The 21,160-nt window shown below is 32.1% G+C and overlaps 1 protein-coding gene across 6 annotated transcripts in view; it reads left to right on the top strand.

Moving 5' to 3' along the window:
* Rundc3b (RUN domain containing 3B) overlaps positions 1–21,160 on the top strand; it is a 147,053-nt gene that overhangs the window by 37,947 nt on the left and 87,946 nt on the right. For all 6 annotated transcript variants that reach the window (XM_078040489.1, XM_078040488.1, XM_078040490.1 and 3 more), the window contains one exon: positions 11,524–11,657. In XM_078040489.1, the coding sequence (XP_077896615.1) occupies positions 11,524–11,657 (134 nt within the window). The remainder of the gene's footprint in view (positions 1–11,523; positions 11,658–21,160) is intronic.

Raw genomic sequence — 21,160 nt, 5'->3', positions numbered from 1 at the left:
TCACTAGTTTATGATTTGTTTTAAACATTTGAAATATTTTTCATACTGTTATACTGTTTTACATAATGGTGAATATCAAAAATTCTAAAACAATACCCCCATGTACATGGGCACCTGCCTCTGTTTGAGATATGTGATTGTCATAGCACTCCCAGTTACTATGCTTGCTCTGACTATTTCTAGGTGAAAAGTAGGGACAGTATCTCAGGTGTTTGTGTTTATTAGAAGATATAGACAAAATGGCCTTTATATTTAAAATCAGACCAGAAATTTCAAGTCATTTTAATCTCCCAATTTATATATTTACTTATTTACAAAAGAGATTTATTTATTAATAGTTTTTAAGTTAATTACTCTGGGGAAATTTTCAGGTTTAAGTTATAGGAACTTAACTTTCAAAACCCTTTCAAATCAAATGATTGAAAATTTAGATTTGGCCTCTGAGGTAGATTACCACATAGAAGAAACGAAAGGAGAGTACCACATAGAAGAAAATATTATTGGAAAGACACAAATTCTATTGATAAAATTACCTAAGTTTTTTTTAAAATGTCTTTTTAAAATGTCTGACAGAGAGTTAAACAAATTGTGGATTCTACCAGATAATCTAGTTTCTTGGATTTAACATGAGCTAATGTTTCCTAGTAGTATTCCATATTAATGTTTATCTGTTTTGTAGCTCTTTGAGTGTTCACCAGAAAAATAATGGGACATTTCTATTTTACCGTGTGTGTGTGTGTGTGTGTGTGTGTGTGTGTGTGTGTTTAAATAAGCACAGAGCATTTTATAGTGCTTATAATTATCAAGTCACAGTTTATCAGTCATGTAAAGTTCTCTCTTGTAAATTCAGTTACATAAATCCAGTAATAGCTTGGTTTACTTTAATGCTCTAATATTGCTCATTTAAAGGAATAGATGTTTCTCATTTTATAGAACAAGGAATAGATTGCACAATTTATGGAACTAATTTCATTTTTGTAGGCTATAATATCAGTTTCTTCATTTTTCTGATTTTCTAATTTCAATTTCAAGTTGCTCCCTTCAAAATCATTTATAAATTTGTGTCTTGTTATGTATTTTTCTTGAAGGACAACAAAATCACTGCAAGTTGCTTTACCAAAGCTCTCATGCTAAGTTTTCATTCTAATATATGATTTGTTTTTTGCAATACATGCCATGTTTAAGAATTGATTGCAGTTTAAAATTTTGAATGCCTGTTATTTTTTTATACACTGTATTTTTACTCTAAATTTTTACATATCTCTTAATAATTTCTTAATGAGCCTTGTTCAAATACTTTGTTATAATATAGAATTGTTCTTTTATTACTGTCATTTCCATAAATTAAAATATTTTAATTTTATGGAAAGATTAATTTAATTTCTGTCCATTAATAGCTGCCACTATGTAAATTAGTGCTATTTTTCATGTGATTTAATATTATTTTATTAAAAGTTTTTGTATTTCCTTTTTAACATTATTATGACTTTTAAAAATATTTGTGTCATTTAGGTATTTAATATTTTTTAAATTCTTAAATTAATGAACAAATAGCTTTATTGCTAATATATCCACCAGGTAACTATAAATGGCATTTTAAAGCAACCTTTAAAAGTTTAAGAAAATTTCCATATAATACTTCATTTTAATTTCAGAACCTGCTAAGGATGAAAAATGGTCACATAGAAGATTTTTTTTTATTATTAGCTGAAGTACAGTACATATCACAATTGTAAAATACTGTTTCACTGAATAAATTTTTCTCATATATAAATACTGCTTTGAAGATTCAAAATTTTGGATAAAAACTTGAATTAATATTATTAGTAACAGATTAAATATGTTCTATTCAATATTGCCAATTAAAGAGAAGCCTATGAGAAGCCTGAATTACTATTTGTTAATTTATAATTAGGTTTTTTTTATTTGCCTTACAAATGGCAGTAAGTTTACAGATTCATTGAGGAGTTTTTTCAGTGGTCCATATTAGCACATTTAAAACTAGAGGCAACTACCTGCAACTGCATTAGAAAAATGTGTGTGTGTGTGTTTGTGTGTGTGTGTGTACACACACACAAACAGACACACACACATAGAGAAGAGATGGCACATTTAGAAATAGAGGTGCCTACCTGTATCTTTACTAGAAAATGCATATATACACATAGAGAGAAAGAAAGAAAATTAGAATAAATATAGCAGAAACAAAGAAGTTTATCTTTAGCATAATTGTTAACAATTACTGAATTATATCAATCATCATAATGTGGTTCAATCATCAAAACCCACTTGAATCTAATGTATGAAATATGATATGTCAATCATCAAAGAAATAGAAACTAATTGAAAGCTAGAGTTAGAATAGTGCTAACATGAAAAATAAGGAAGAATAATCATATTCATGAATTAGACTCACATTTGCCTTATCACCAAGGCAAATTCATTTGCTTAGCCTGCTTAGTAATCTTTTCTGTAATGAGGGCTAATTTTGACATTAATAAGAAGATTATGAGTTGTATTAATTTTCTTTTCTTTGAAAGGTACATACTTTTTGGATTAGGAAATCCTGTATCTTCAGTGTGATTAAGCAATCTGTTGTGTGTTCATCTCTCAGTGGATTCTTCTTTTGACTAAAACTTCAGAAACTAATATCTGTCTGTATTATGATCATAATAGTGTATTTGAATGAATTTTGTTCTTGAACAAAATACTTTTGAAATTGGTTTTCTAAGCTACTTAATGTTAAAGTACTTTTAACATTACATATCTTATAACATTATATATACTTATAGCAAAATGTTTTATTTTAATTGCAAATGAGAACCTTTTCTACAGTCAAGCAAGCTTTGGGCCATATTGAAATAATGTGAACTTTGTCACTCATCTGAGGTAGAGAAAGCAACCACCATGCTAAGGGTTAAAATTTTATATGAAAAATTTTTACCCCAGATACAGTACATGTTGCTCTGCCTTATTTCCCCCTTTTATTTCTGGAGCTGTCAATGAGAACTCAAAATCAACCAGGAAAACAAGCTGACTGATTCTCTTCCTTCTGTCAGGTCCTGCCTATAGCCAAAGGAGTAGATCAACATGAGGGTACAGGGGAAAGGATGTGTGCTGGATCTTGGCAGGTCTCTTTGGGCCTCTCTTTTCCCATCTATAAAATGTGAGAGTTGATAAAATTTGACTACAGATAATTTGGAATTTAGTGTATTGTTTGATCTGAATGCTTCTGATTGCTTTTCATTGTTGTAGAATGAGGCATTAAATTAGGATCAAAGCAATTATATACCACAAATAACTGGACTTATTTTAATAAGTAAAAAAAAATTCTTGGTCTTTCACAGCTAAGATGAAAATAATACATGTAACTAGGTCACAAAGACTAGCATACTAACAGCTTTTAAAAATACAGTCTATAAATTGATTTTTATAATAGATTCAGTAATTGTTTACCAGTTTGTATGAGGGATTGAGCTATAGCATAAGTCTGGTCATGTAATAGTTTATTTGATAAACTTTTTGAAGTAAAATCCTTTAATATTTTTATGAAAATTATTATTGCTTTGCTTAATTTTTGGATCTATAAATCACAAAATAAACAACCTTGTTTCATGGTAGAGCTAATAAATATGGCTTAAACATTAAGAACTGGTATTATTTGCAAGGAAAAGCATTCTGTTCTGATTTGTACTTCCATATTGAGAAATTTTTGCTTTAGTTTTTTGTAGTTGCAGCAGGAACATTATGTTCTAATATGGCCTTCAACTAGGGTACTGAATTATAGATCCTTTTAGATAATGTGTTTCAAAACTTAGTATTTGTTAAAATGTTACAAATGGATGTAGGAAAATAAAGAGTGAATGGTAGAGACATGGATGTGGGAGACTGTGTAGATCTTTCATTTTTCTATTCTCATTATTTACTGTATTTGTCTTTTCGCAGTATCTAAGTATTTGGAGAGGTGTGGGACCATGTTGTATTGGAGATTTCACTGTTTGCTCATGAGATGAAAAAACATCATTTGTTGGGAATGGGATTCCAGAAATTTGTCTTTGGAGTTTTCCCATATAATTATACTAGCTGTTTTCAAATAACATAGCAAAGATTTATAGTGGTGGTTGTTAAAAACAATAAGTGGAAATTAGCAAATAAAGAAGTATTTTCCATAGGGTAGGAACATGGTGAGTGTGGTTATACTTAATAATTAGGAACATTTTACTTGATATCAAAGTGCTGTCCTCATATCAAAAAGAAAAGGACTCAGAAATCTTAACACTAAGTGGGCAAAAAAAATAGAACTGTTCTTTTAAAACACATTTGTTTATAACTTATAATGAAGTTAATGTCAAAAACTTTTTGTATTTATTTTTAAGGTTAAAAACTTTCTGAGCCAAATAGTCCAAAAGTGAGTAATTTTTCCTAACCAATCTTATTATAAATTCTGAGGTATAGAATGAATAAATTCAGTCAAGGTGCTGCCCATTTTGAAGTCTGCTGTCATCATCAGCTTGTGACTTTGGGGTAAGTATGATGGAGGTAGAAATCAACATGGAACAGTTATTGCTCACTTATTGCTAAGACCAGGAGATACCCTAGCCTCTCCAAAAGAACAGGTTGCAGCTGACCAGCTTGATTTACTTGTTAAGCATAGATCACATTCATCCTAATTTAATTCATTTTATTTGGTAGGTAAAAGTGGTGTTTACTGCTTCGAGATTATGTATAGTCATCTTATTTGGACTATTCAGTTTCGAATTATAAACTTAATGGCAGGTTTCTTAAATATCTGTTTTGTTGTTGTTGTTCATTTTTTTAAAAGAGATTTCTCAAAGTTGTAGATGGCTGGTTTATCTTCAAATACCTCTTCAAGGTACTCTATGCCTGTGATGTCTCCTGCCACTGAGCTGCACAGGAGCATGGCATTGACTTACCAGGGAGGGCTATAACAGATAAGTGATCTTTTATAGTATATTGCATGGGTTTTGCCAAGCTTTCCGTTAGTTTTTGTTTTTTTAAAACTCAGAGAGCGCAAGTACGCTTATGCTAATTTTTAAATTAAAATCTCTTTTCTAAACCCACACAATATAAGTATGTATTATTATTCCTTTCCCATAAGACCTTGTATATTTCTATTAAGTTCCCTGGTTTTAATCATTATCATTTTTTTACTTATGCATATCAGTGTTCTTTATATTTTATTATAACTTAATGACATAAAGTTTATTTCCTCAATTTTGTAAGTGCTGTGTAATAGTATTTAATTACATGCAAACTGGGGGCTCAGGGAAGTTATGTGAATTTTCTCATCTTTCAGTAAAACATAGTCAGGAGCTATTAACAACAACTGCTTTGTCATTCTTGAACCACTAGTGAGAATTTTATTTTCAAGTTTCTCCCAGGTAGAATGCATACCTTTATATGCTTATTCAAAATTTTTTTTATTGAGTTCCTGCTATATACAAATCACTGGTGGCCCTTTCTGCTTCTGGTCTAGCCTTTTGTTATATTCTTAATTAGAAAAGAAATAGTCATTATTTTCTTAAGATTATAGTAGGATAAAGGATGAAATGTAGGAAACACATGTCTTTTCATTTCCTTAATCCTGATTCCCACAAGTAATCATTTTAAACAATTACTTTTGCTTTATGTTCTATATCTGTAGCCTTAATCATTACTAAAACAAGTCATGCTTTATTTCTTCAGGGTTATGCAGATAGGTATAGCTCTCTGTATACTTCGGCCTTTAGTATTCTAATTCAGTCCACCAGCATTTTAGGTATTATGTTAATGCTTAATGTTAGTGTAAAGAATAGAAAAACACCATTGTACTCCAATTGGGAGAGTTTAAAATTGCTGGGATAAAAATCTAGTGAGTCAGTTAGGTTTTCACATTTTTCTTGAACCTGGTTATCCTGGTTTTTTTTGTTGTTGTTGTTTTGAAAAAAGTAATAATTGACTCATTTATTGGTAGAGACATATACTTAAGATATCTTTATATGTTTTATATGTTTATAATATATTTCATTCCAGATATTAAATTATCTGTAACAAAAGATACTAATTATTTTCTAGATGATATAGTGGCTTGATGATTTGCTTCAGGCTAGCAGTGTAAGTACAATTGAGTCAGATTCTGTTTAAAGTGTAACAGATTATTTTTCAGTGTTGAATGTTGTTCCTTTTTTAGAATATTAATATGAGATTTTAGGTAGAAAATTAAAATTTAACCTTCAAAGTTGGGTTATCTAAAGGTAAACCTCAACTAATGCTAGTAATATTTCTGTTAAAGGAAAGGATCTGACTTCTTGGAAATGTGGAAATTTTCTTTTTGTAATAAAAAGATAGTGGAGAATGTTAAGCTGGCTCTTCTAAGTTGGTAAAAAAGGATTGCAATATAAAAATTGGAGTATTACTCAGCTTTAAAGAAGAGTAAAATTATGGAATTTGCCAGTAAATGGTTGGAGTTGGAGAATATCATGCTAAGCAAAATAAGCCAATCCCACAAAACCAAAGACTGAATAGTTTCTCTAATATGTGGATGCTAATTCACAATAAGGCAGGGGGCACTAAGGAAGAATAGCATTACCTTAGATTAGGTAGAGGGAAGTGATGAAAGGGGAAGGGAGGGGATGGGTAGATAGGAAAGATAGTAAAATGAAACAGACATTATTACTGTATGTGTATGTGTGACTATATTACCAATGTAATTCTGCATCATGTACACTCAGAAAAATTATATCTCATCTATGTATGATATATTGAAGTATATAATTTTATTCTACTGTCATGTATAATTAAAACAAAAATAAAAATTATAAAAAAATTTAAAGTGAAAAATTAAAAGCTTAATATCTAAATGTTAATACAGTGTCAAAATAATACCATAAGTAACCAATTTCCTTTAAGTATCTACAACATTTTACAGTATCAATTTGTTAAAATTTGGTGGGACTAGCTTGTTCTTCATACCTTGTCTAGATAAACATAAGCTCTAAAGGTAATAGTCTTTGCTACTGTTATGTAGGTAATATAGAACTTAAGTTATGAGACCAGCTTCATTTATCATTAAAAAAGTGGAGAAAGGAAGTCAATTCACAGATTCATTTATATTTTCTGATACATTGTTAAAAGATGATTCGTCGTTAGCCACTGTTTAGTAGAGAACTATAAAAAATTTAGTTTCTGTTTATAGAAGATCTGATTTTGGCCACAAAACAAGATACAGGAAAGCACAGATACCTTATAGGATATGAACACATGTCTCATTTTAGAGTATAGAAAAGTTAATTTTAGAGTAACATTGGACCCTAGAGATCACAGACCAATTTTTTTTTTTTTGATTGGGGGGTGGGTACTGGGGATTGAGCTCAGAAGCACTCCACCACTAAGCCACATTCTCAGCCCTATTTTTTATTTTATTTAGAGACAATTCTCAGTGAGTTGCTTAGCGCCTTGCTTTTGCTGAGGCTGGCTTTGAATTCACGATCTTCCTGCCTCAGCCTCCCTTGCCACTGGGATTACAAGCGTGTGTCACCTTGCCTGGCCACAGATCATTTTTGATACTGAAAATGAGGTATTTTTGTGGGAAATACACCATAGCTGTCAGTAACTGATTGTCTTTTAGTTCAACGAACTTTTCACCACATATTTCTGCTTAAAATTAACTGAAATTGGATTGATGGTTTGAGGGTAAGTTTTGCAAAATTTTTGGTAAATAGTGACAACTTCTAAGAATACTTATAACTGAAAGTATATTATACATCTGTCTTCATCTAGAACTTTAAAAAGAGAATTGTTAGTAATAGTGTATCTCATCTTTAGAATAAAATTTCTCCAAGACATAAAATAGTTTCTTGCTATTTGATTTGCTTTTGTGGTTATGTTTAAAGAACATGAAAATATCTTAGGAGTGGTTATTTGTTGCTTCAGTCTTTATTTTTAAATAAGGCAAGATCACCTTGTAGCTTTGGTTTTTTACTCTTCCTGTTAAAAATTAGTTATGAACTTTTACTAGTAATAAATCTATGTTGAAGCAAAAGTGATATTCAAATAATGATAATATCTGAAATAACCAATTGAGCACTACTGTTATATTTAATTAAATTTAACTCCCTGTAGATGTAGAATGATTTCAATAAAATTCTGGGATATGTAGAAAATTTACATGAGAGGTTATTTGAAGGGAATCTACTTTCTCTTAAAGTTCATCCTTCTGAATGTGAAAAGTTCAGTGTCTTGAATAAGATTCTCATTTTGAAATGTTGCAGGCACATGGACCAGGAAGAAAGATCCTTACATCTTGTGTGTTGAGTTGATAAGTTGATAAAAGTGTTGTGAAGATAATCTGGTTTATTTAAGGCCTGCAAGTCCTGATGATATGCCATCTGTTAATTAGTCTCTCAGACTGTAATCTGGGAAATCTTGCCCTTATGTTTTGGGTCAAAGTCTTATAGTCAGTGTAGCCTACCCATAGCACCAGTCCTATGGGTTTGGAGTGCCCACTTCTTGTTCAACCCATGCCTTGATTTGTTTCCTTTCCTCCATAATGGGACTTTGTTATATTTTAGAGTTTTGACAGCTATACTTTAAAACTTACAAATTATTTTCCTCAGACATTTGGAGCTCTTGAGAAGTTTTCAAGTTGTATTATAGGAAAATAAATCATCCTCTATGCAAAAGGGCTAGGCTCTTATTTATTTCATTACAAAGGAAATTCTTGGTGTGGAAATCTTTGCTTTACCTTTCTCTTTGCTTACCTCTCTGGGTGGTTGCACTAGTTAATACAGTGTTGCCTTTTCTTTGCCTGCTTCTCTTACTTTGTCTCCCGTATTGCCTTTTACAGAGATTTAATTCTAGCAGAGAATTCTTATGATTCTTTCTTCTCTGACAGTGTGTAGTATTGCATCTCTTGGTAGCTATATCTCTCATTGAAAAAATTATAGAATGTTGCCAGAAAATGAAAGGCAAGGAAGACTAGTTGACTAAAAACATTTTGAGGAGATACATTTGGAAGCGTTGATATGGTGAAAGGTTGGATTAGAGAGTAAATTTCAAAATTTTGTCTAAATTCTCAGCAAGTAATGAGAAAAATTTAACTTTGCATATTATTCCTATTTGTTTGTGGTGCAAGGGGAACTTTTTTTTAACAGTAATAACAGAAGCAATAATGAATACTTTTCTAATATTTGATATTAACCAGGCTCAATGCTACTTTGTCTCATCTAATCCTAATGATATCGGGTAGATGCTAGCATTATTCTCAATTTATAGAAGAGGCTCAGACTTATACCATGAATTTAAGTTATTTGGTCAATATCACATAACTAGAACTCCATCTAGTTAAGATCTACCTGACTCAAAAAACCATGTTATTAACCTCCAAGGCATCCTTACTCCCCTGTATCAGTCCTTCAGAGGGCTAACAGGTGAGTAACTTGAAAAGCATCCTAAGACAAACTATAGGGAAGTATTATACCAGGATTTTTTTTTCTTTGGCCTGGGGTGGGGGGTTGGGAGGAAGACCAGGGATTGAACTTAGAAGTACTTAACCACTGAGCCACATCCCCAGCCCAATTTTTGTATTTTATTAGAGACAGGGTCTCACTGAGTTACTTAGTTCCTCGCTTTTGCTGAGGCTGGCTTTGAACTTGCTATCCTCCTGTGTCAGCCTCCTGAGCTGTTAGCATTACAGATGTGCACCACCGCATCCAGCATCAGGAATTTTTTTACCTCAGAGAAGAGAGTGGCCAAAGGAAAATGATGGAAAAAGATTAAGAGGAAGAAGAGAGATTTAAATATACTTATAGATATCTATTTGTAGTAGTAAGATATGATTTTTAAAGAGATACTGAATTATTTAGTTACTTGAATAAAGATTTACATGTGCTTTTGTGTTTTTATTTATATGTAGACACAGGTAAATATGTTTGTCCAAAATATTTTATATTTGTAATCTATATACAGACAACTCAAAACCAGATTCTCACCAAAACTTACTATGAAAATACTTTAAAATTTTAAGGTTTTATGGTCATTGTGATTAAGATGATTTGTTTTGTGCTTATTTATCAGTTTATTTATTGAAAAAATAAGTAATTTATTGAATGCCTACTGTGAGCCAAACATGGTGTGAAGTGCTGGAAATTGATTGAAAGGAAAATAAGATGCAATCACTGCCTTAGTGATTTTATCACCTAATGTGAGATAATCAAGTAAAGAAAAAAAATATAATGAGTAAGCACAGGGTGCTGTGCCAACCAGTGGGACTAACTGTAGAGCTCTCACACAGCTTACTGGAAGAGAGGGGCTTTTTAGATGTCCTGAGTGCTGAATCACGACTGTTTGGATTTCTGTTGTTTGATTAACCATCAGTACATCATTAGAAATGCCAGGGAAACATTTTAAAAAACACCCATGCCTGGGCCCTCCCCTAATGGTTTTGATTATTCAGTTTGCAGGAAAACCAGGGATGAGTATTTCTAAAGGCAATCCAGTTATTCAGATGTGCTGCCCTTGAGAACCATTCAAATAGCATCTTAGACATTGCTTCTAAAATGGTGCTTGCTGACAGGAACACTTTTTGATGTCTCTGGAAAGAAGTTATTACTAGAAAAGGAAAGGTTTGAGATGAATAAATAATTCAAAATAAAGAGGCACATATTTAAAATATAAAAGCAAGTCTTTCTATATTAAGATTTAAGCAACTTCCCTGGGTAAGATGACTTATCACTGCAGACAAATGAAGAAAGATGTCTCTTATATCCCACTTAAAAATATAAGTACAAAAATGGCTTTCATGAACCGACTACTCAGAGCCCTACGTAGAAATATTAATACAACATACATCTAGTGGAGCATTTGGTCATAAGTAGATACATAATTACCCAAATTTGAGAGATGAGCATGGGAAATACCTAGAGTTGTCATGGATTAGTGACTAGATGAGAGCAAATGAGTAACATAGGGGAGCTTTATAATATGTTTAGTAGAAGATTGTGAATTATCAGTGAATATGGGATGCTAATTGATTTTATTTGCTTATTGGATAGAGCATACATTGTTTCACCTTTTGAAATAACCTATAAAGAGGGAGAAAAGAATTGACAGTATTTTTTCTGTTTTTCAAAGTAAGGTTTAAAATTCACCTGGAGATGTTTAAATTCATGTTTAACTCATGTACGGGAAACATAAGGAAGGTCTTTTGTGCATTTTGTAAAACTGTCTTAGATAATAAAATATTGAGCTACAAGACATTTTTAGCATCTAATTCCTTTTAATTTCATTTGCCTTGATTTTATTGTTAAGAAAAACTGTGATCCAGACTCATTAAGTCAGTTTTCCAAAGTAACACAACTAAAGGTAGAATGGGATTAGATTTCAGAATTTTCAACACCTAAATCCATATCCCTTTTACATTAGCACACTATAGTATTCTTTATTTTTCAGAATTTTATTGTTCTTGTATTTTTTATTTTCTATTCCAGTTTTCTTTTATTTTGTATTACAATTTATCTCCTGAAGGTCAAGTAACCTGGTTTGGTTATGAGAGTCCTCGTAGCTTCTGGGACTATATCAGAGTGGCTTGCCGGAAAGTTTCTCAGAATTGTATCTGCAGCATTGAAAATATGGAAAATGTCAGTTCCTCTAGAGCTAAGGTAAGACATTGATAATATGTAATATGTATAATCTAATTGTAAGTGCTTTTTAACATATATATAAAATATTTGAATTTTTTGCTGTAAAAAAGTTCAGAACCCTCTTTTTTTCTTTTTTTCATTGCAACTAGTTATTCTAGAATGTTCATGAGTCTTCACTGTGCATCTTGAATAGCAGAAGATATGAAACATCTCACTACAAATTTCCTTTTAAGAAGTGTGATAAAATATTTCCTGTTTTAACATCTTGAATTATCTAAGCCAGTGGCTCTCAAACAGTGTCCTGCAGAAATCTGGGGGTCTCCAAGACCCTTTCTGTAAGGTTCTATGATCTCATGTTATTTGACTTTTTACTGTGTTAATATTTGTACTGCTAATGGTAAGTGAAAATCCTCGTGCCTTGGTACAAATTGAGGTGGTGGCAGCAAAGTGAATTAGTAGTCATTGAGTTCTTCCTTACCATACACTCATCATGAAAAAAGCCAGTTTCCTGTAAGAATGTCTATGATGATGCAGTAAACCTTAATTTTATTAAATCTCAACTTTTGAGTATATGTCTTTTTAATTTCCTGAGTGACAAAAGGGGAAATAGGCATAAACATTTCTGTAGCATATTGATATATTATGTTTACCTGGAGAAAGGTAGTTAGTTCTGCAGTGTTTGAATTGTTTGAATAGTCTTCATTTAAGACTGTATTTTTACTAGAAAGAAACTTTAAAACTATATTTTTTTTTAGATTTCATCATTTGGCAGACATTTTCTTGGAAAAAAATTTAAAGCATAAGCTTTCTTCCTGGAGCAATCACTTCAGAAAGCAGCTGACTATATTCATTGCTAGTGGTAAAACTAAAGATTTGAAGTAAGAACTCCACTTTTGGAAAACTTAAATTCATCATCTTAGGCTTGATGACTTGATAAAGGTTGATAAATACTTTTCTAATAACACGGTTGCTGATATTAGCAAATGCAATTTTAACTATTTAATTACATTTTTTAACATTTTGGCAGATCTGTATAACTCATATTTTTATTATGAACAATTCCTGAAATTATAAGATCATTTGTGGATAGAAGATTAATTCAAAGTGCCAAATAGACTAAGGAATGTAATGTGATTTAATGCTAAAAATTTAGTGATTTGGCTACATAGTCCACGTTGTAACTGCCTTTTAAGAAATTATTAATTACTGAGATTTGTTGTAGATTCCAGGGAGAATATCTACACTTATCTAAAAAGACTATTAAAATACTCCCTTTTCCAACTATGTGCAAGGAAAGATTTTCTGCCTATACTTCAACCAAAACAACACATTGTAGCTGATGGAGTGCAGAAGCAGATGTCTAGTTCTCTTTTATTAAGACATTAAAGAAATTTGAAAAAATGTAAAATCAAGCCACTTGTCTCACTAATATTTTTGTTTATGGAAAACAGTAATTTTTCATAAAATGTTAATTTATGCTAATATGTTTTTAAAATTACCCAATGTTCTGAAAATTTTTAGTTTTAACTTATAATATAGTAAATTTTGATATAACCCATGTAAAGGCTTTTTTAGGGTCCTCAGTAATTTTTAAAATTGTAAAAAGACAGCTGCTGATGTATGTCAGCTTTAATTATGAATTTTATTTATGTTTTTTATTTGTTTATTCATTTATTTTTTATTGGGTTTAAATTAGTTATGTATACTTTGACAGTTGACATAATTCAGTTCATTTCTTTAGAGTTATAAAATTGTAACTGCATCTTGGTTGAGTTTGTGTCACTTCTACTTTCATGTTTTCTTATGATTTAAGAATAATATTTTAGTTTCTTTTGGTTAAGATTAGAAGACTAATTATAATTTGGATGAATCAGATCTATAAAAATAAAGTTTTATGATACATAAACTTTCTCATTTTCAAATTTAAAGTCAGAGACATGTATATGACAAGTACATTCTGAGTCTCTTCAATAGAAGAAAGGGTATATTTTTAGAACTAGCATTTCTTCAAAATACAAAAGATAATTGAGAAGTTAATAAACATTAGAAATGTAGCATTTGGATTTGGGTGGACCAAAGGAACCAAACCCTGGCTGCCCACCTCTCTTAATGAGACTCTTGGGAATAGTCCTAGCACAACAGGATGTTGTCCTGCAGAGAGGTAATGTTTATTCTGTAAAGAACTAGTGTTGAGTATCAAAACACCACAGAAAAATTATGTTCCAAATCCTGTATTTATATCTTTGTTTTTCTCATGCCTCAAACAGATTCCAGTTAGTGGAGAGAGAGAGATTCTGTTATTTGCTTGATATACTGGGAGAAGTCTGTGGGCAAAAATTAGATCTGTCTTTATTCATTGCAGTGAGGAAAGCAAAACACTTAATCAGTAGTCACACTGTCAAGTATTAGGATTGAAGAATTAAATAAATGCTTCAGATGGCAGGTTTGTAAAGCTGTAGAGCTTCAGTCTTAAAGAACTTCTTAGCATATGTAGCACTGTCATCCTGCCTTAACACATGAATAAAAATATACTATACTAGAGTGGAAGCACCAAACATACCTGATATTAATTTGTAGCTCAAAGTGCTTGGGACCAAAACAGCTTTATTTTTAAAATACTCTATAAGGGTCTAGATTTACTCTGATTACATTTTTAGTGTTGTACAGATGACAGTTCAAGATGCACTATGGAGCAATGACCAATGTGATATACAAACATTCTTTAAGTGTTTTGCCTCCTGTCCCACCCAAGCCAGTGCTGGGGATTGAACCCAAAACCTCATACCTAATAGACAATGCTCTACCACTGAGCTATACTCATAGTCACATTCTTTAAATTTAGCTGAATTAATTGAATCAGGATTGTCTGTGTCCTGGTACCTCTGTGCCACTTAAACTCATATTGGAAAAACTGGTCACCGTGAGAAATCTGAAATTAATCTCTTTGGGTTAAAAGACCATTCCCTTTTTTTGGTTGGTTTGTGACAAGTTGAGTCTATTTCCCAAATTTAAACATATCATAAGATTAGAATGGAATATTTGAGCTGAAGATCATATCCATAGTCTCCCTCTTAGGTATGCAGCATGCCTCTTTTTGTAACATGCAGGGCTTCTGAGACATGGAATTACTAGCCTAAACTTACTTGTATTTCAGACTGGAATTAGCACTCCTAGAAAATTGACTTCATCTCAACAGTCACCAACTTATTTCATGCTTTTCTGAACTCATCTGAATCTGTTCTTGGAAAATGATTTATAAGCATATTAGATGTTCTGTGATGAAAACCACCACTAATTTTATCTTTAGTACTACTTTTACTGTCTTTGCACTTACTTCCCTTGGTTTCAAGTTAAAGAAATCTTTTTTTTTCTTTTATTATTTTCTTGATTTCAAAATATGAGCTCTTTGTTTTTCTTGAGTTCTTATAACCTTCTGGCATATGTTGTATAGGGTTTCCACCTCACTTTTTCTTTATTTCTTTTTTTTTCACATTTTTGAGAACCTTTCATTGCTTTTATTTTATTATTATTTTTAGTTGTATTGATTTTATTTTTTAAAATACATGACAGTGGAATGCATTACATTTCTTATTACACATATAGAGTACAGTTTTTCATCTTTGTATATAGAGTATGTTCACACCAATTCATGCCTTTATACAATAGTAACAAAAGCAGCATGGTATTCTTTATTTCCTAAGAGCAGTTTTTAGCAAAGTTTGGCTTTCCTAGTTTGTGGTTGCTTTTGCTATATTCTATTATTGTGGAATTGAACATACCTAAACCATTTTCTGAATATACTAGTCACATCATCAAACCATATACATACAATGCATACTACAATCTTCCACCCATCAAATTTTATTGAGTGCCTCCAATAGGTAAGAATTTGAACATAGTAATACAATCTTATGACATATATACCCAATCCTTTTTTTGGTCTCCTTGCTTACTCTGTCCTTCAGATGGACCAGAATATCAAATAATTAGAACTTTATAATAAGATAGTATTGAGAAGGAAAAAATTTAATTATTATTTCCCATTATTCAACACCCAAATCTTTTTCTCCTCTCTTAACCTCCACTTGAAATTTCCTATTCCCAAGTCTTTATTGTGTTGGTCCCAACTTAGAAAGAGTGTCAGAAAACCTTGGGAAGCTTTAAAAATAAAAATAGCTGGGCATGGTGGTACATGCCTATAATCCCAGCAGCTCCAGAGGCCAAGGCAGGAGGATTGCAAGCCAGCTTCAGCAAAAGCAAGGCACTGAGCAACTCGGTGAGACCCTGTCTCTAAATAAAATACAATAGGGCTGGAGATGTGGCTCAGTGGTTGAGTGCCCCTGAGATCAATTCCCAGTACCTCCCAATAAATAAAATAAATATAAAATAGTCTCTCGCACAGAAACTAGAGATATTTGGATTCTACTTATTTGTTTTATGTAGTATCCACTTAAAATTCTAGCTTCAGATGAATCATTCTAACACACTGTTATCATTATGTCATTATTTCTCTCTACTTGTTAGCAATAGCTTAAATACTGAACAACTGTAAGCAAGTTACTTATCTCCTTCAACAAGTATATATAGAATACCTACTATATGCCAAAAACTTATAAAAATAGGTGAAAAAGATGACAAAGAGCAAATGTTATGTACATTACATTTTAATAATGTAATGAAGAAATATGTGTGTGTGTGTGTGTGAGAGAGAGAGAGAGAGAGAGAGAAAGAGAGAGAGAATAAGTATTCCAGAGAGAGACAGAGAGAAAGAGAGAGAGAATATATTAGTATCTCCAGGGCCTTGAAAAATTCAAACAAGTTAAGAACTTACAAAGTAACAGGAGTGGTAGTAGAGGATACACACAGATATTGTGGTTATAGAAGACTTCTATGTGAAAGTAACCTTTGACTTAAGACATAAATTAAGGAAAGAAATGTCCTGTGCAAATATTGATTATAGTAAGCAAGGTATAGAATAGAAGATATGGTTAAAATTAAGAGTTTGGAGGTCTTTCTGAGTGCAGTGGGGAGCTGTTTGAAGGTTTCTTTTCAACCTTTCCCCCTCCCCTTGTTTTAAACAATAGAGTACTGTAATCTGATTTACATGTTTAGGTCAACTCAGTGCTTTATGGAACATACAGAAAAAGGAGGAATGCAAATCTAATACAAGGATGTAATTGGAATCTAAAAGAAGAAATGATCATGGAAATAAGAAAAAGAATTATTTTCTGGATCCAGTGACAACAAAATAGCTTATATCAGGGGTCTTTCATACCAAGAACAACTATAAAGATTGAAGAAAATATGCAAAGCAACATATTTAAGGCATAAAAGGAAAACCATGGCATGAGAACTTGAGTGACCATAACCTGGAGAGAAGGGTTATATTGGGTGAACCTCATATTCATGTTAGCTTGAGCCTGAGGATCTTTGTTCACATCATAGAAATAGAGGGGAGAGTGGTGGAGGTGAAAGTGGTTCTTTTCATTTTACTGGGCTAGAAAAATAGAAGTTGGAGCATGGAACTTCCAGTGAAACCAGGATTTAGGGAAAGAATTGCAGATAAATGTGTCTGAAGTTGTAAGTGTGATTTTCTGAGGTGGCTGCACTCAGCTTTTAGTTATCTGTAGGACAAGAGAGAGAGAGAGAGAGAGAGAGAGAGAGAGAGAGAGAGAGAGAGAGAGAGAGAGAGAGAAAGAACAAGGTCCATAAGCCAGTATGAAAGCAGAGAGAGAGAGAGAGAGAAAGAAGAACAAGGTCCATAAGCCAGTATGAAAGCAGAGAGTAAGAGATCAAAAAACTAATTGAAGATTTCACAGCCTTGTACTGGAGATATAGATATCAAAAGTTCAAGGGCAAACATGATGGAAGAGTACCGGAAAAACTCCAGGCTTTCATTTAAAGCCCCAGCAGGACTTTACTTTGGGATTAAGGTAAATTTGGAAGATTATTCCAAAAAAGGCCTAAAGGTGGTGTCTAAGTGGTACAGGGTGATTTTCTAGTATTCTGTACTCCTGCCAAGAAAAAAGAATTGCTCTGGAGAAAGGTGGTATTTGAATGCTAAAAAATTTTGTAAACAATGTCCATTATTCAGTCAGAATTCATCAAATTTATCAACAAAGAGCAATGGCTGGAATCAAGAAGAATAAAAAAGATAATCAAAACAGATCTGTGAGGGATAAAGATTATAGGCTTTTAAGTAATTTTGATTAAAGTTCAAAATATAGAAATAAATCTGAATTCTAGGGCAATGGAATATATATTTCTTTAAAAAGCTAAGTGCAAAATACATATTCTTATCAGACATACACAGGATATGTACAAAGATTAATCATTTGCTGAGCCATAATTCATTTCAATGAATTTCAGAGATTAGGGTCATAGAGTATGTTATTTAATGGAATTAAGCTGGGATCAATAACAATAAAACAACAAGGAAGAAGAAACACTTTTATGAGTGAAACTGAGGACTTTTAAATGCTCAGGGATAAAAGGGGAACTCATAATCAAAACTGAAATATATTTAGAAAGTAATGATAATGAAAATGATATATAAACTGCACTTAGAATAAAAAAGGTTTACTGGAAATCCATATGTACCAAAATGAAATTAAACCTCTATCTCTCACCCTGCACAAAAATCAACTCAAAGTGGATCAAAGACCTAGGCACTAAAACAGAGACCCTGTGCCTAATAGAAGAAAAAATAGGCTCAAATCTTCACTATGTTGGCCTAGGATCTCACTTCTTTAACAAGATTCCTAAAGTGCAAGAAGTAAAATTAAGAATTAATAAATGGGATAGATTCAAATTAAAAAGCTTTTTCTCAACAAAGGAAACAATTAATAAAATGAGGAGAGAGCCTACAGATTGGGAAAAAATCTTTACCACATCCAGCTCCAATAAAGCATTAATCTCTAGGATATGTAAAGAACTCAAAAAACTTAACAACAAAAAAACAAATAACCCAATCAATAAATGGGCTAAGGAACTGAACAGACACTTCACAGAAGAAGAAATACACTCGATCAACCAATGTATAAAAAAAGTGTTCAACATCTCTAGCTATTAGAGAAATGCAAATCAAAATTGCTCTTAAGATTTCATCTCACTCCTGTCAGAATAGCAATTATCAAAAATACAGGCAACAATAAATTGATGAGGATGTGGGGGGAAAAGATACACTCATACATTGCTAGTGGGACTGCAAATTGGTGTAACCACTATGGAAAGCAGTATGGAGATTCCTCAGAAAATTGGGAATGGAACCACCATTTGACCTAGTTATCTTACTCCTTGGTTTATATCCAAAGGACTTAAAATCAGCATACTATAATGATGCAGCCACATCAATATTTATAGCAGCTCAATTCACAATAGCTAGACTATGGAACCAATCTAGGTGTCCCTCAATAGATGAATGGATAAAGAAAATGTGGTATATATATATATATATATATACTCAATGGGATATTACTCAGCTTTAAAGAAGAGTAAACTATGGAATTTGCTAGGAAATTGTTGAAGTTGGAGAATATCATGCTAAGCCAAATAAGCCAATCCAATAAAACCAAAGGCTGAATGTTTTCTCTAATATGCGGATGCAAATTCACAATAAGGCAGGGAGTCACTAGGAAAGAATAACGTTACCTTAGATTAGGCAGAGGGAAGTGATGGGAGGGAAGAGGTGGGGATATGGGGATAGGAAAGATAGTAGAATGAAGCAGACATTATTACTGTATGAATATATGTGACTGCATGACCAATATGATTCTGCAACATGTACACGCAGAAAAATGAGAAATTATATCCCATGTAAATTATATCCCATTATATTCCACACACACACCAAAGTGCATAAATGTATTTTACTGTCATGTATAACTAATTAAAACAAATTATATATATATATGTATATATATATAAACATAAAAAAGAAAAAAGGCTTAAATTAAAAACACAAACTTAATAAAATTTAAACAGTTGTACAGAAGAAAATTAACAAAACTAAAAGTAGATGTTTGTAAAAAGATTAATATACTTGATAATCTTCTAGCAAGGCTATTCAAGAAGAAAGAAGGAGAGATGATGAATTATCAATAGCAGCAATGAAGAAGAGGCTAGCCCATATACCCTACTGACATTAAAAATGCTAAAAAGATATTATGAGTAACTTTATACTGATAGATTTCAAAAATAGTTGAACAGATTATTTGAACAATATCACTAAAACCAATACAAAAAGGAAGAGCACATCTGGATATTCTGATATCTACTAATGAAGTTAATCTATAATTTAAAAAAATCTTTGCCATGCAAACCCACTTTTAAATTGGATTATCTTTTTCTTGTGGATTAGGAAGAACTTTTTGTATTTTATGGATGAGAGTCTTATGTCAGATGTATAAAAGCAAATATCTTTGTCCATTCTGTGACTTGTTTTTTCACTATCTTAAGTGATGACAGTTCATCCCTTGAAATAGCAAGGTAGAGTATATGGGTGTTAATGTAACTATGTTGGTCAGTTTGATGGTGAAAAAATGAGTTTCCTCTCTTCTAATTTCTTATTTTCTCATATAGTAAAGTAGGGCAAGAATAGTAACCTAGCTCACACAGTTTTGGGGAGGGTTAACTATCTAAATATATATGAAACTCTTAAAACAGGGCCTCGTACATATTAGTTGCATTCTTAAGAAGTGTTGACTCCTTTTACTATATTTATTTAAACTTTAGTGCTTCATCACTATCAACTGATAAAGTTTAACTTGCTAATTATAGCTTATAAGCTTGTTAATAGCATCAGCTTTTCTACTTGTTGGACCTAACAACCTTTTAAAATCGGTTTATCTTCCATTATAGTAAAAGTTCTTTTGTGGAAATAAAAGAGGCCATTAAAATTAGCACAGTTTATTAACAGAGAATTCCACACACACACCAAGGACAGGAAACTAAGTGCAGCCCAGTTCTGTGTGGATCATGATGAATACATCAGGAAGCAGGACTTTTTCCATAGTTCTTGTTGGTAATAGAAGTCTCCCATGCTTGATTCTTGGATAACAACTTTCCCTGATTCTATATAGATGACATTGCAGCCTTTTGAGTCAGACACTGTTGCTGATTTCTATGTCTTTAAAGAAAATTTCAAAAGAAAATCTTGAGGCTGCTGGCCAGCCAGTGGTTTGCCTCTTCCTTCCTTTGTTCCATTCAACCATAGCTTACTGTAAATTCTCCTATCCTTATTCAAAGGGAACAATAGACTGAGCACAGGGTAAGCTGAAAGAGGGTGTTGAGCTTGATAGGCAAGTTGATTGGCATGCTAACTACACACAAATTATTCATTTTCTTCCCAGCACTACTGCTGCTTCTAGCCTAGTTTCATCACTGCCTAGACTGGCTGTTTTTTGACCTTTCCTGTCCACAAGTTTGGTTGATTCACCAGATTCATAGATATGTTCATGCTTTTCCTCCTTTACTGGCAGTTGATCATCATACATATTGATTAGTGTTGCCTCTATTCCCAA

The sequence above is a fragment of the Ictidomys tridecemlineatus genome, chromosome 2, assembly GCF_052094955.1.
Source record: "Ictidomys tridecemlineatus isolate mIctTri1 chromosome 2, mIctTri1.hap1, whole genome shotgun sequence".
Lineage (NCBI taxonomy): Eukaryota > Metazoa > Chordata > Mammalia > Rodentia > Sciuridae > Ictidomys > Ictidomys tridecemlineatus.
Note: the sequence above shows the minus strand (reverse complement) of the source record. Positions and strands in the feature narration are given on the sequence as shown.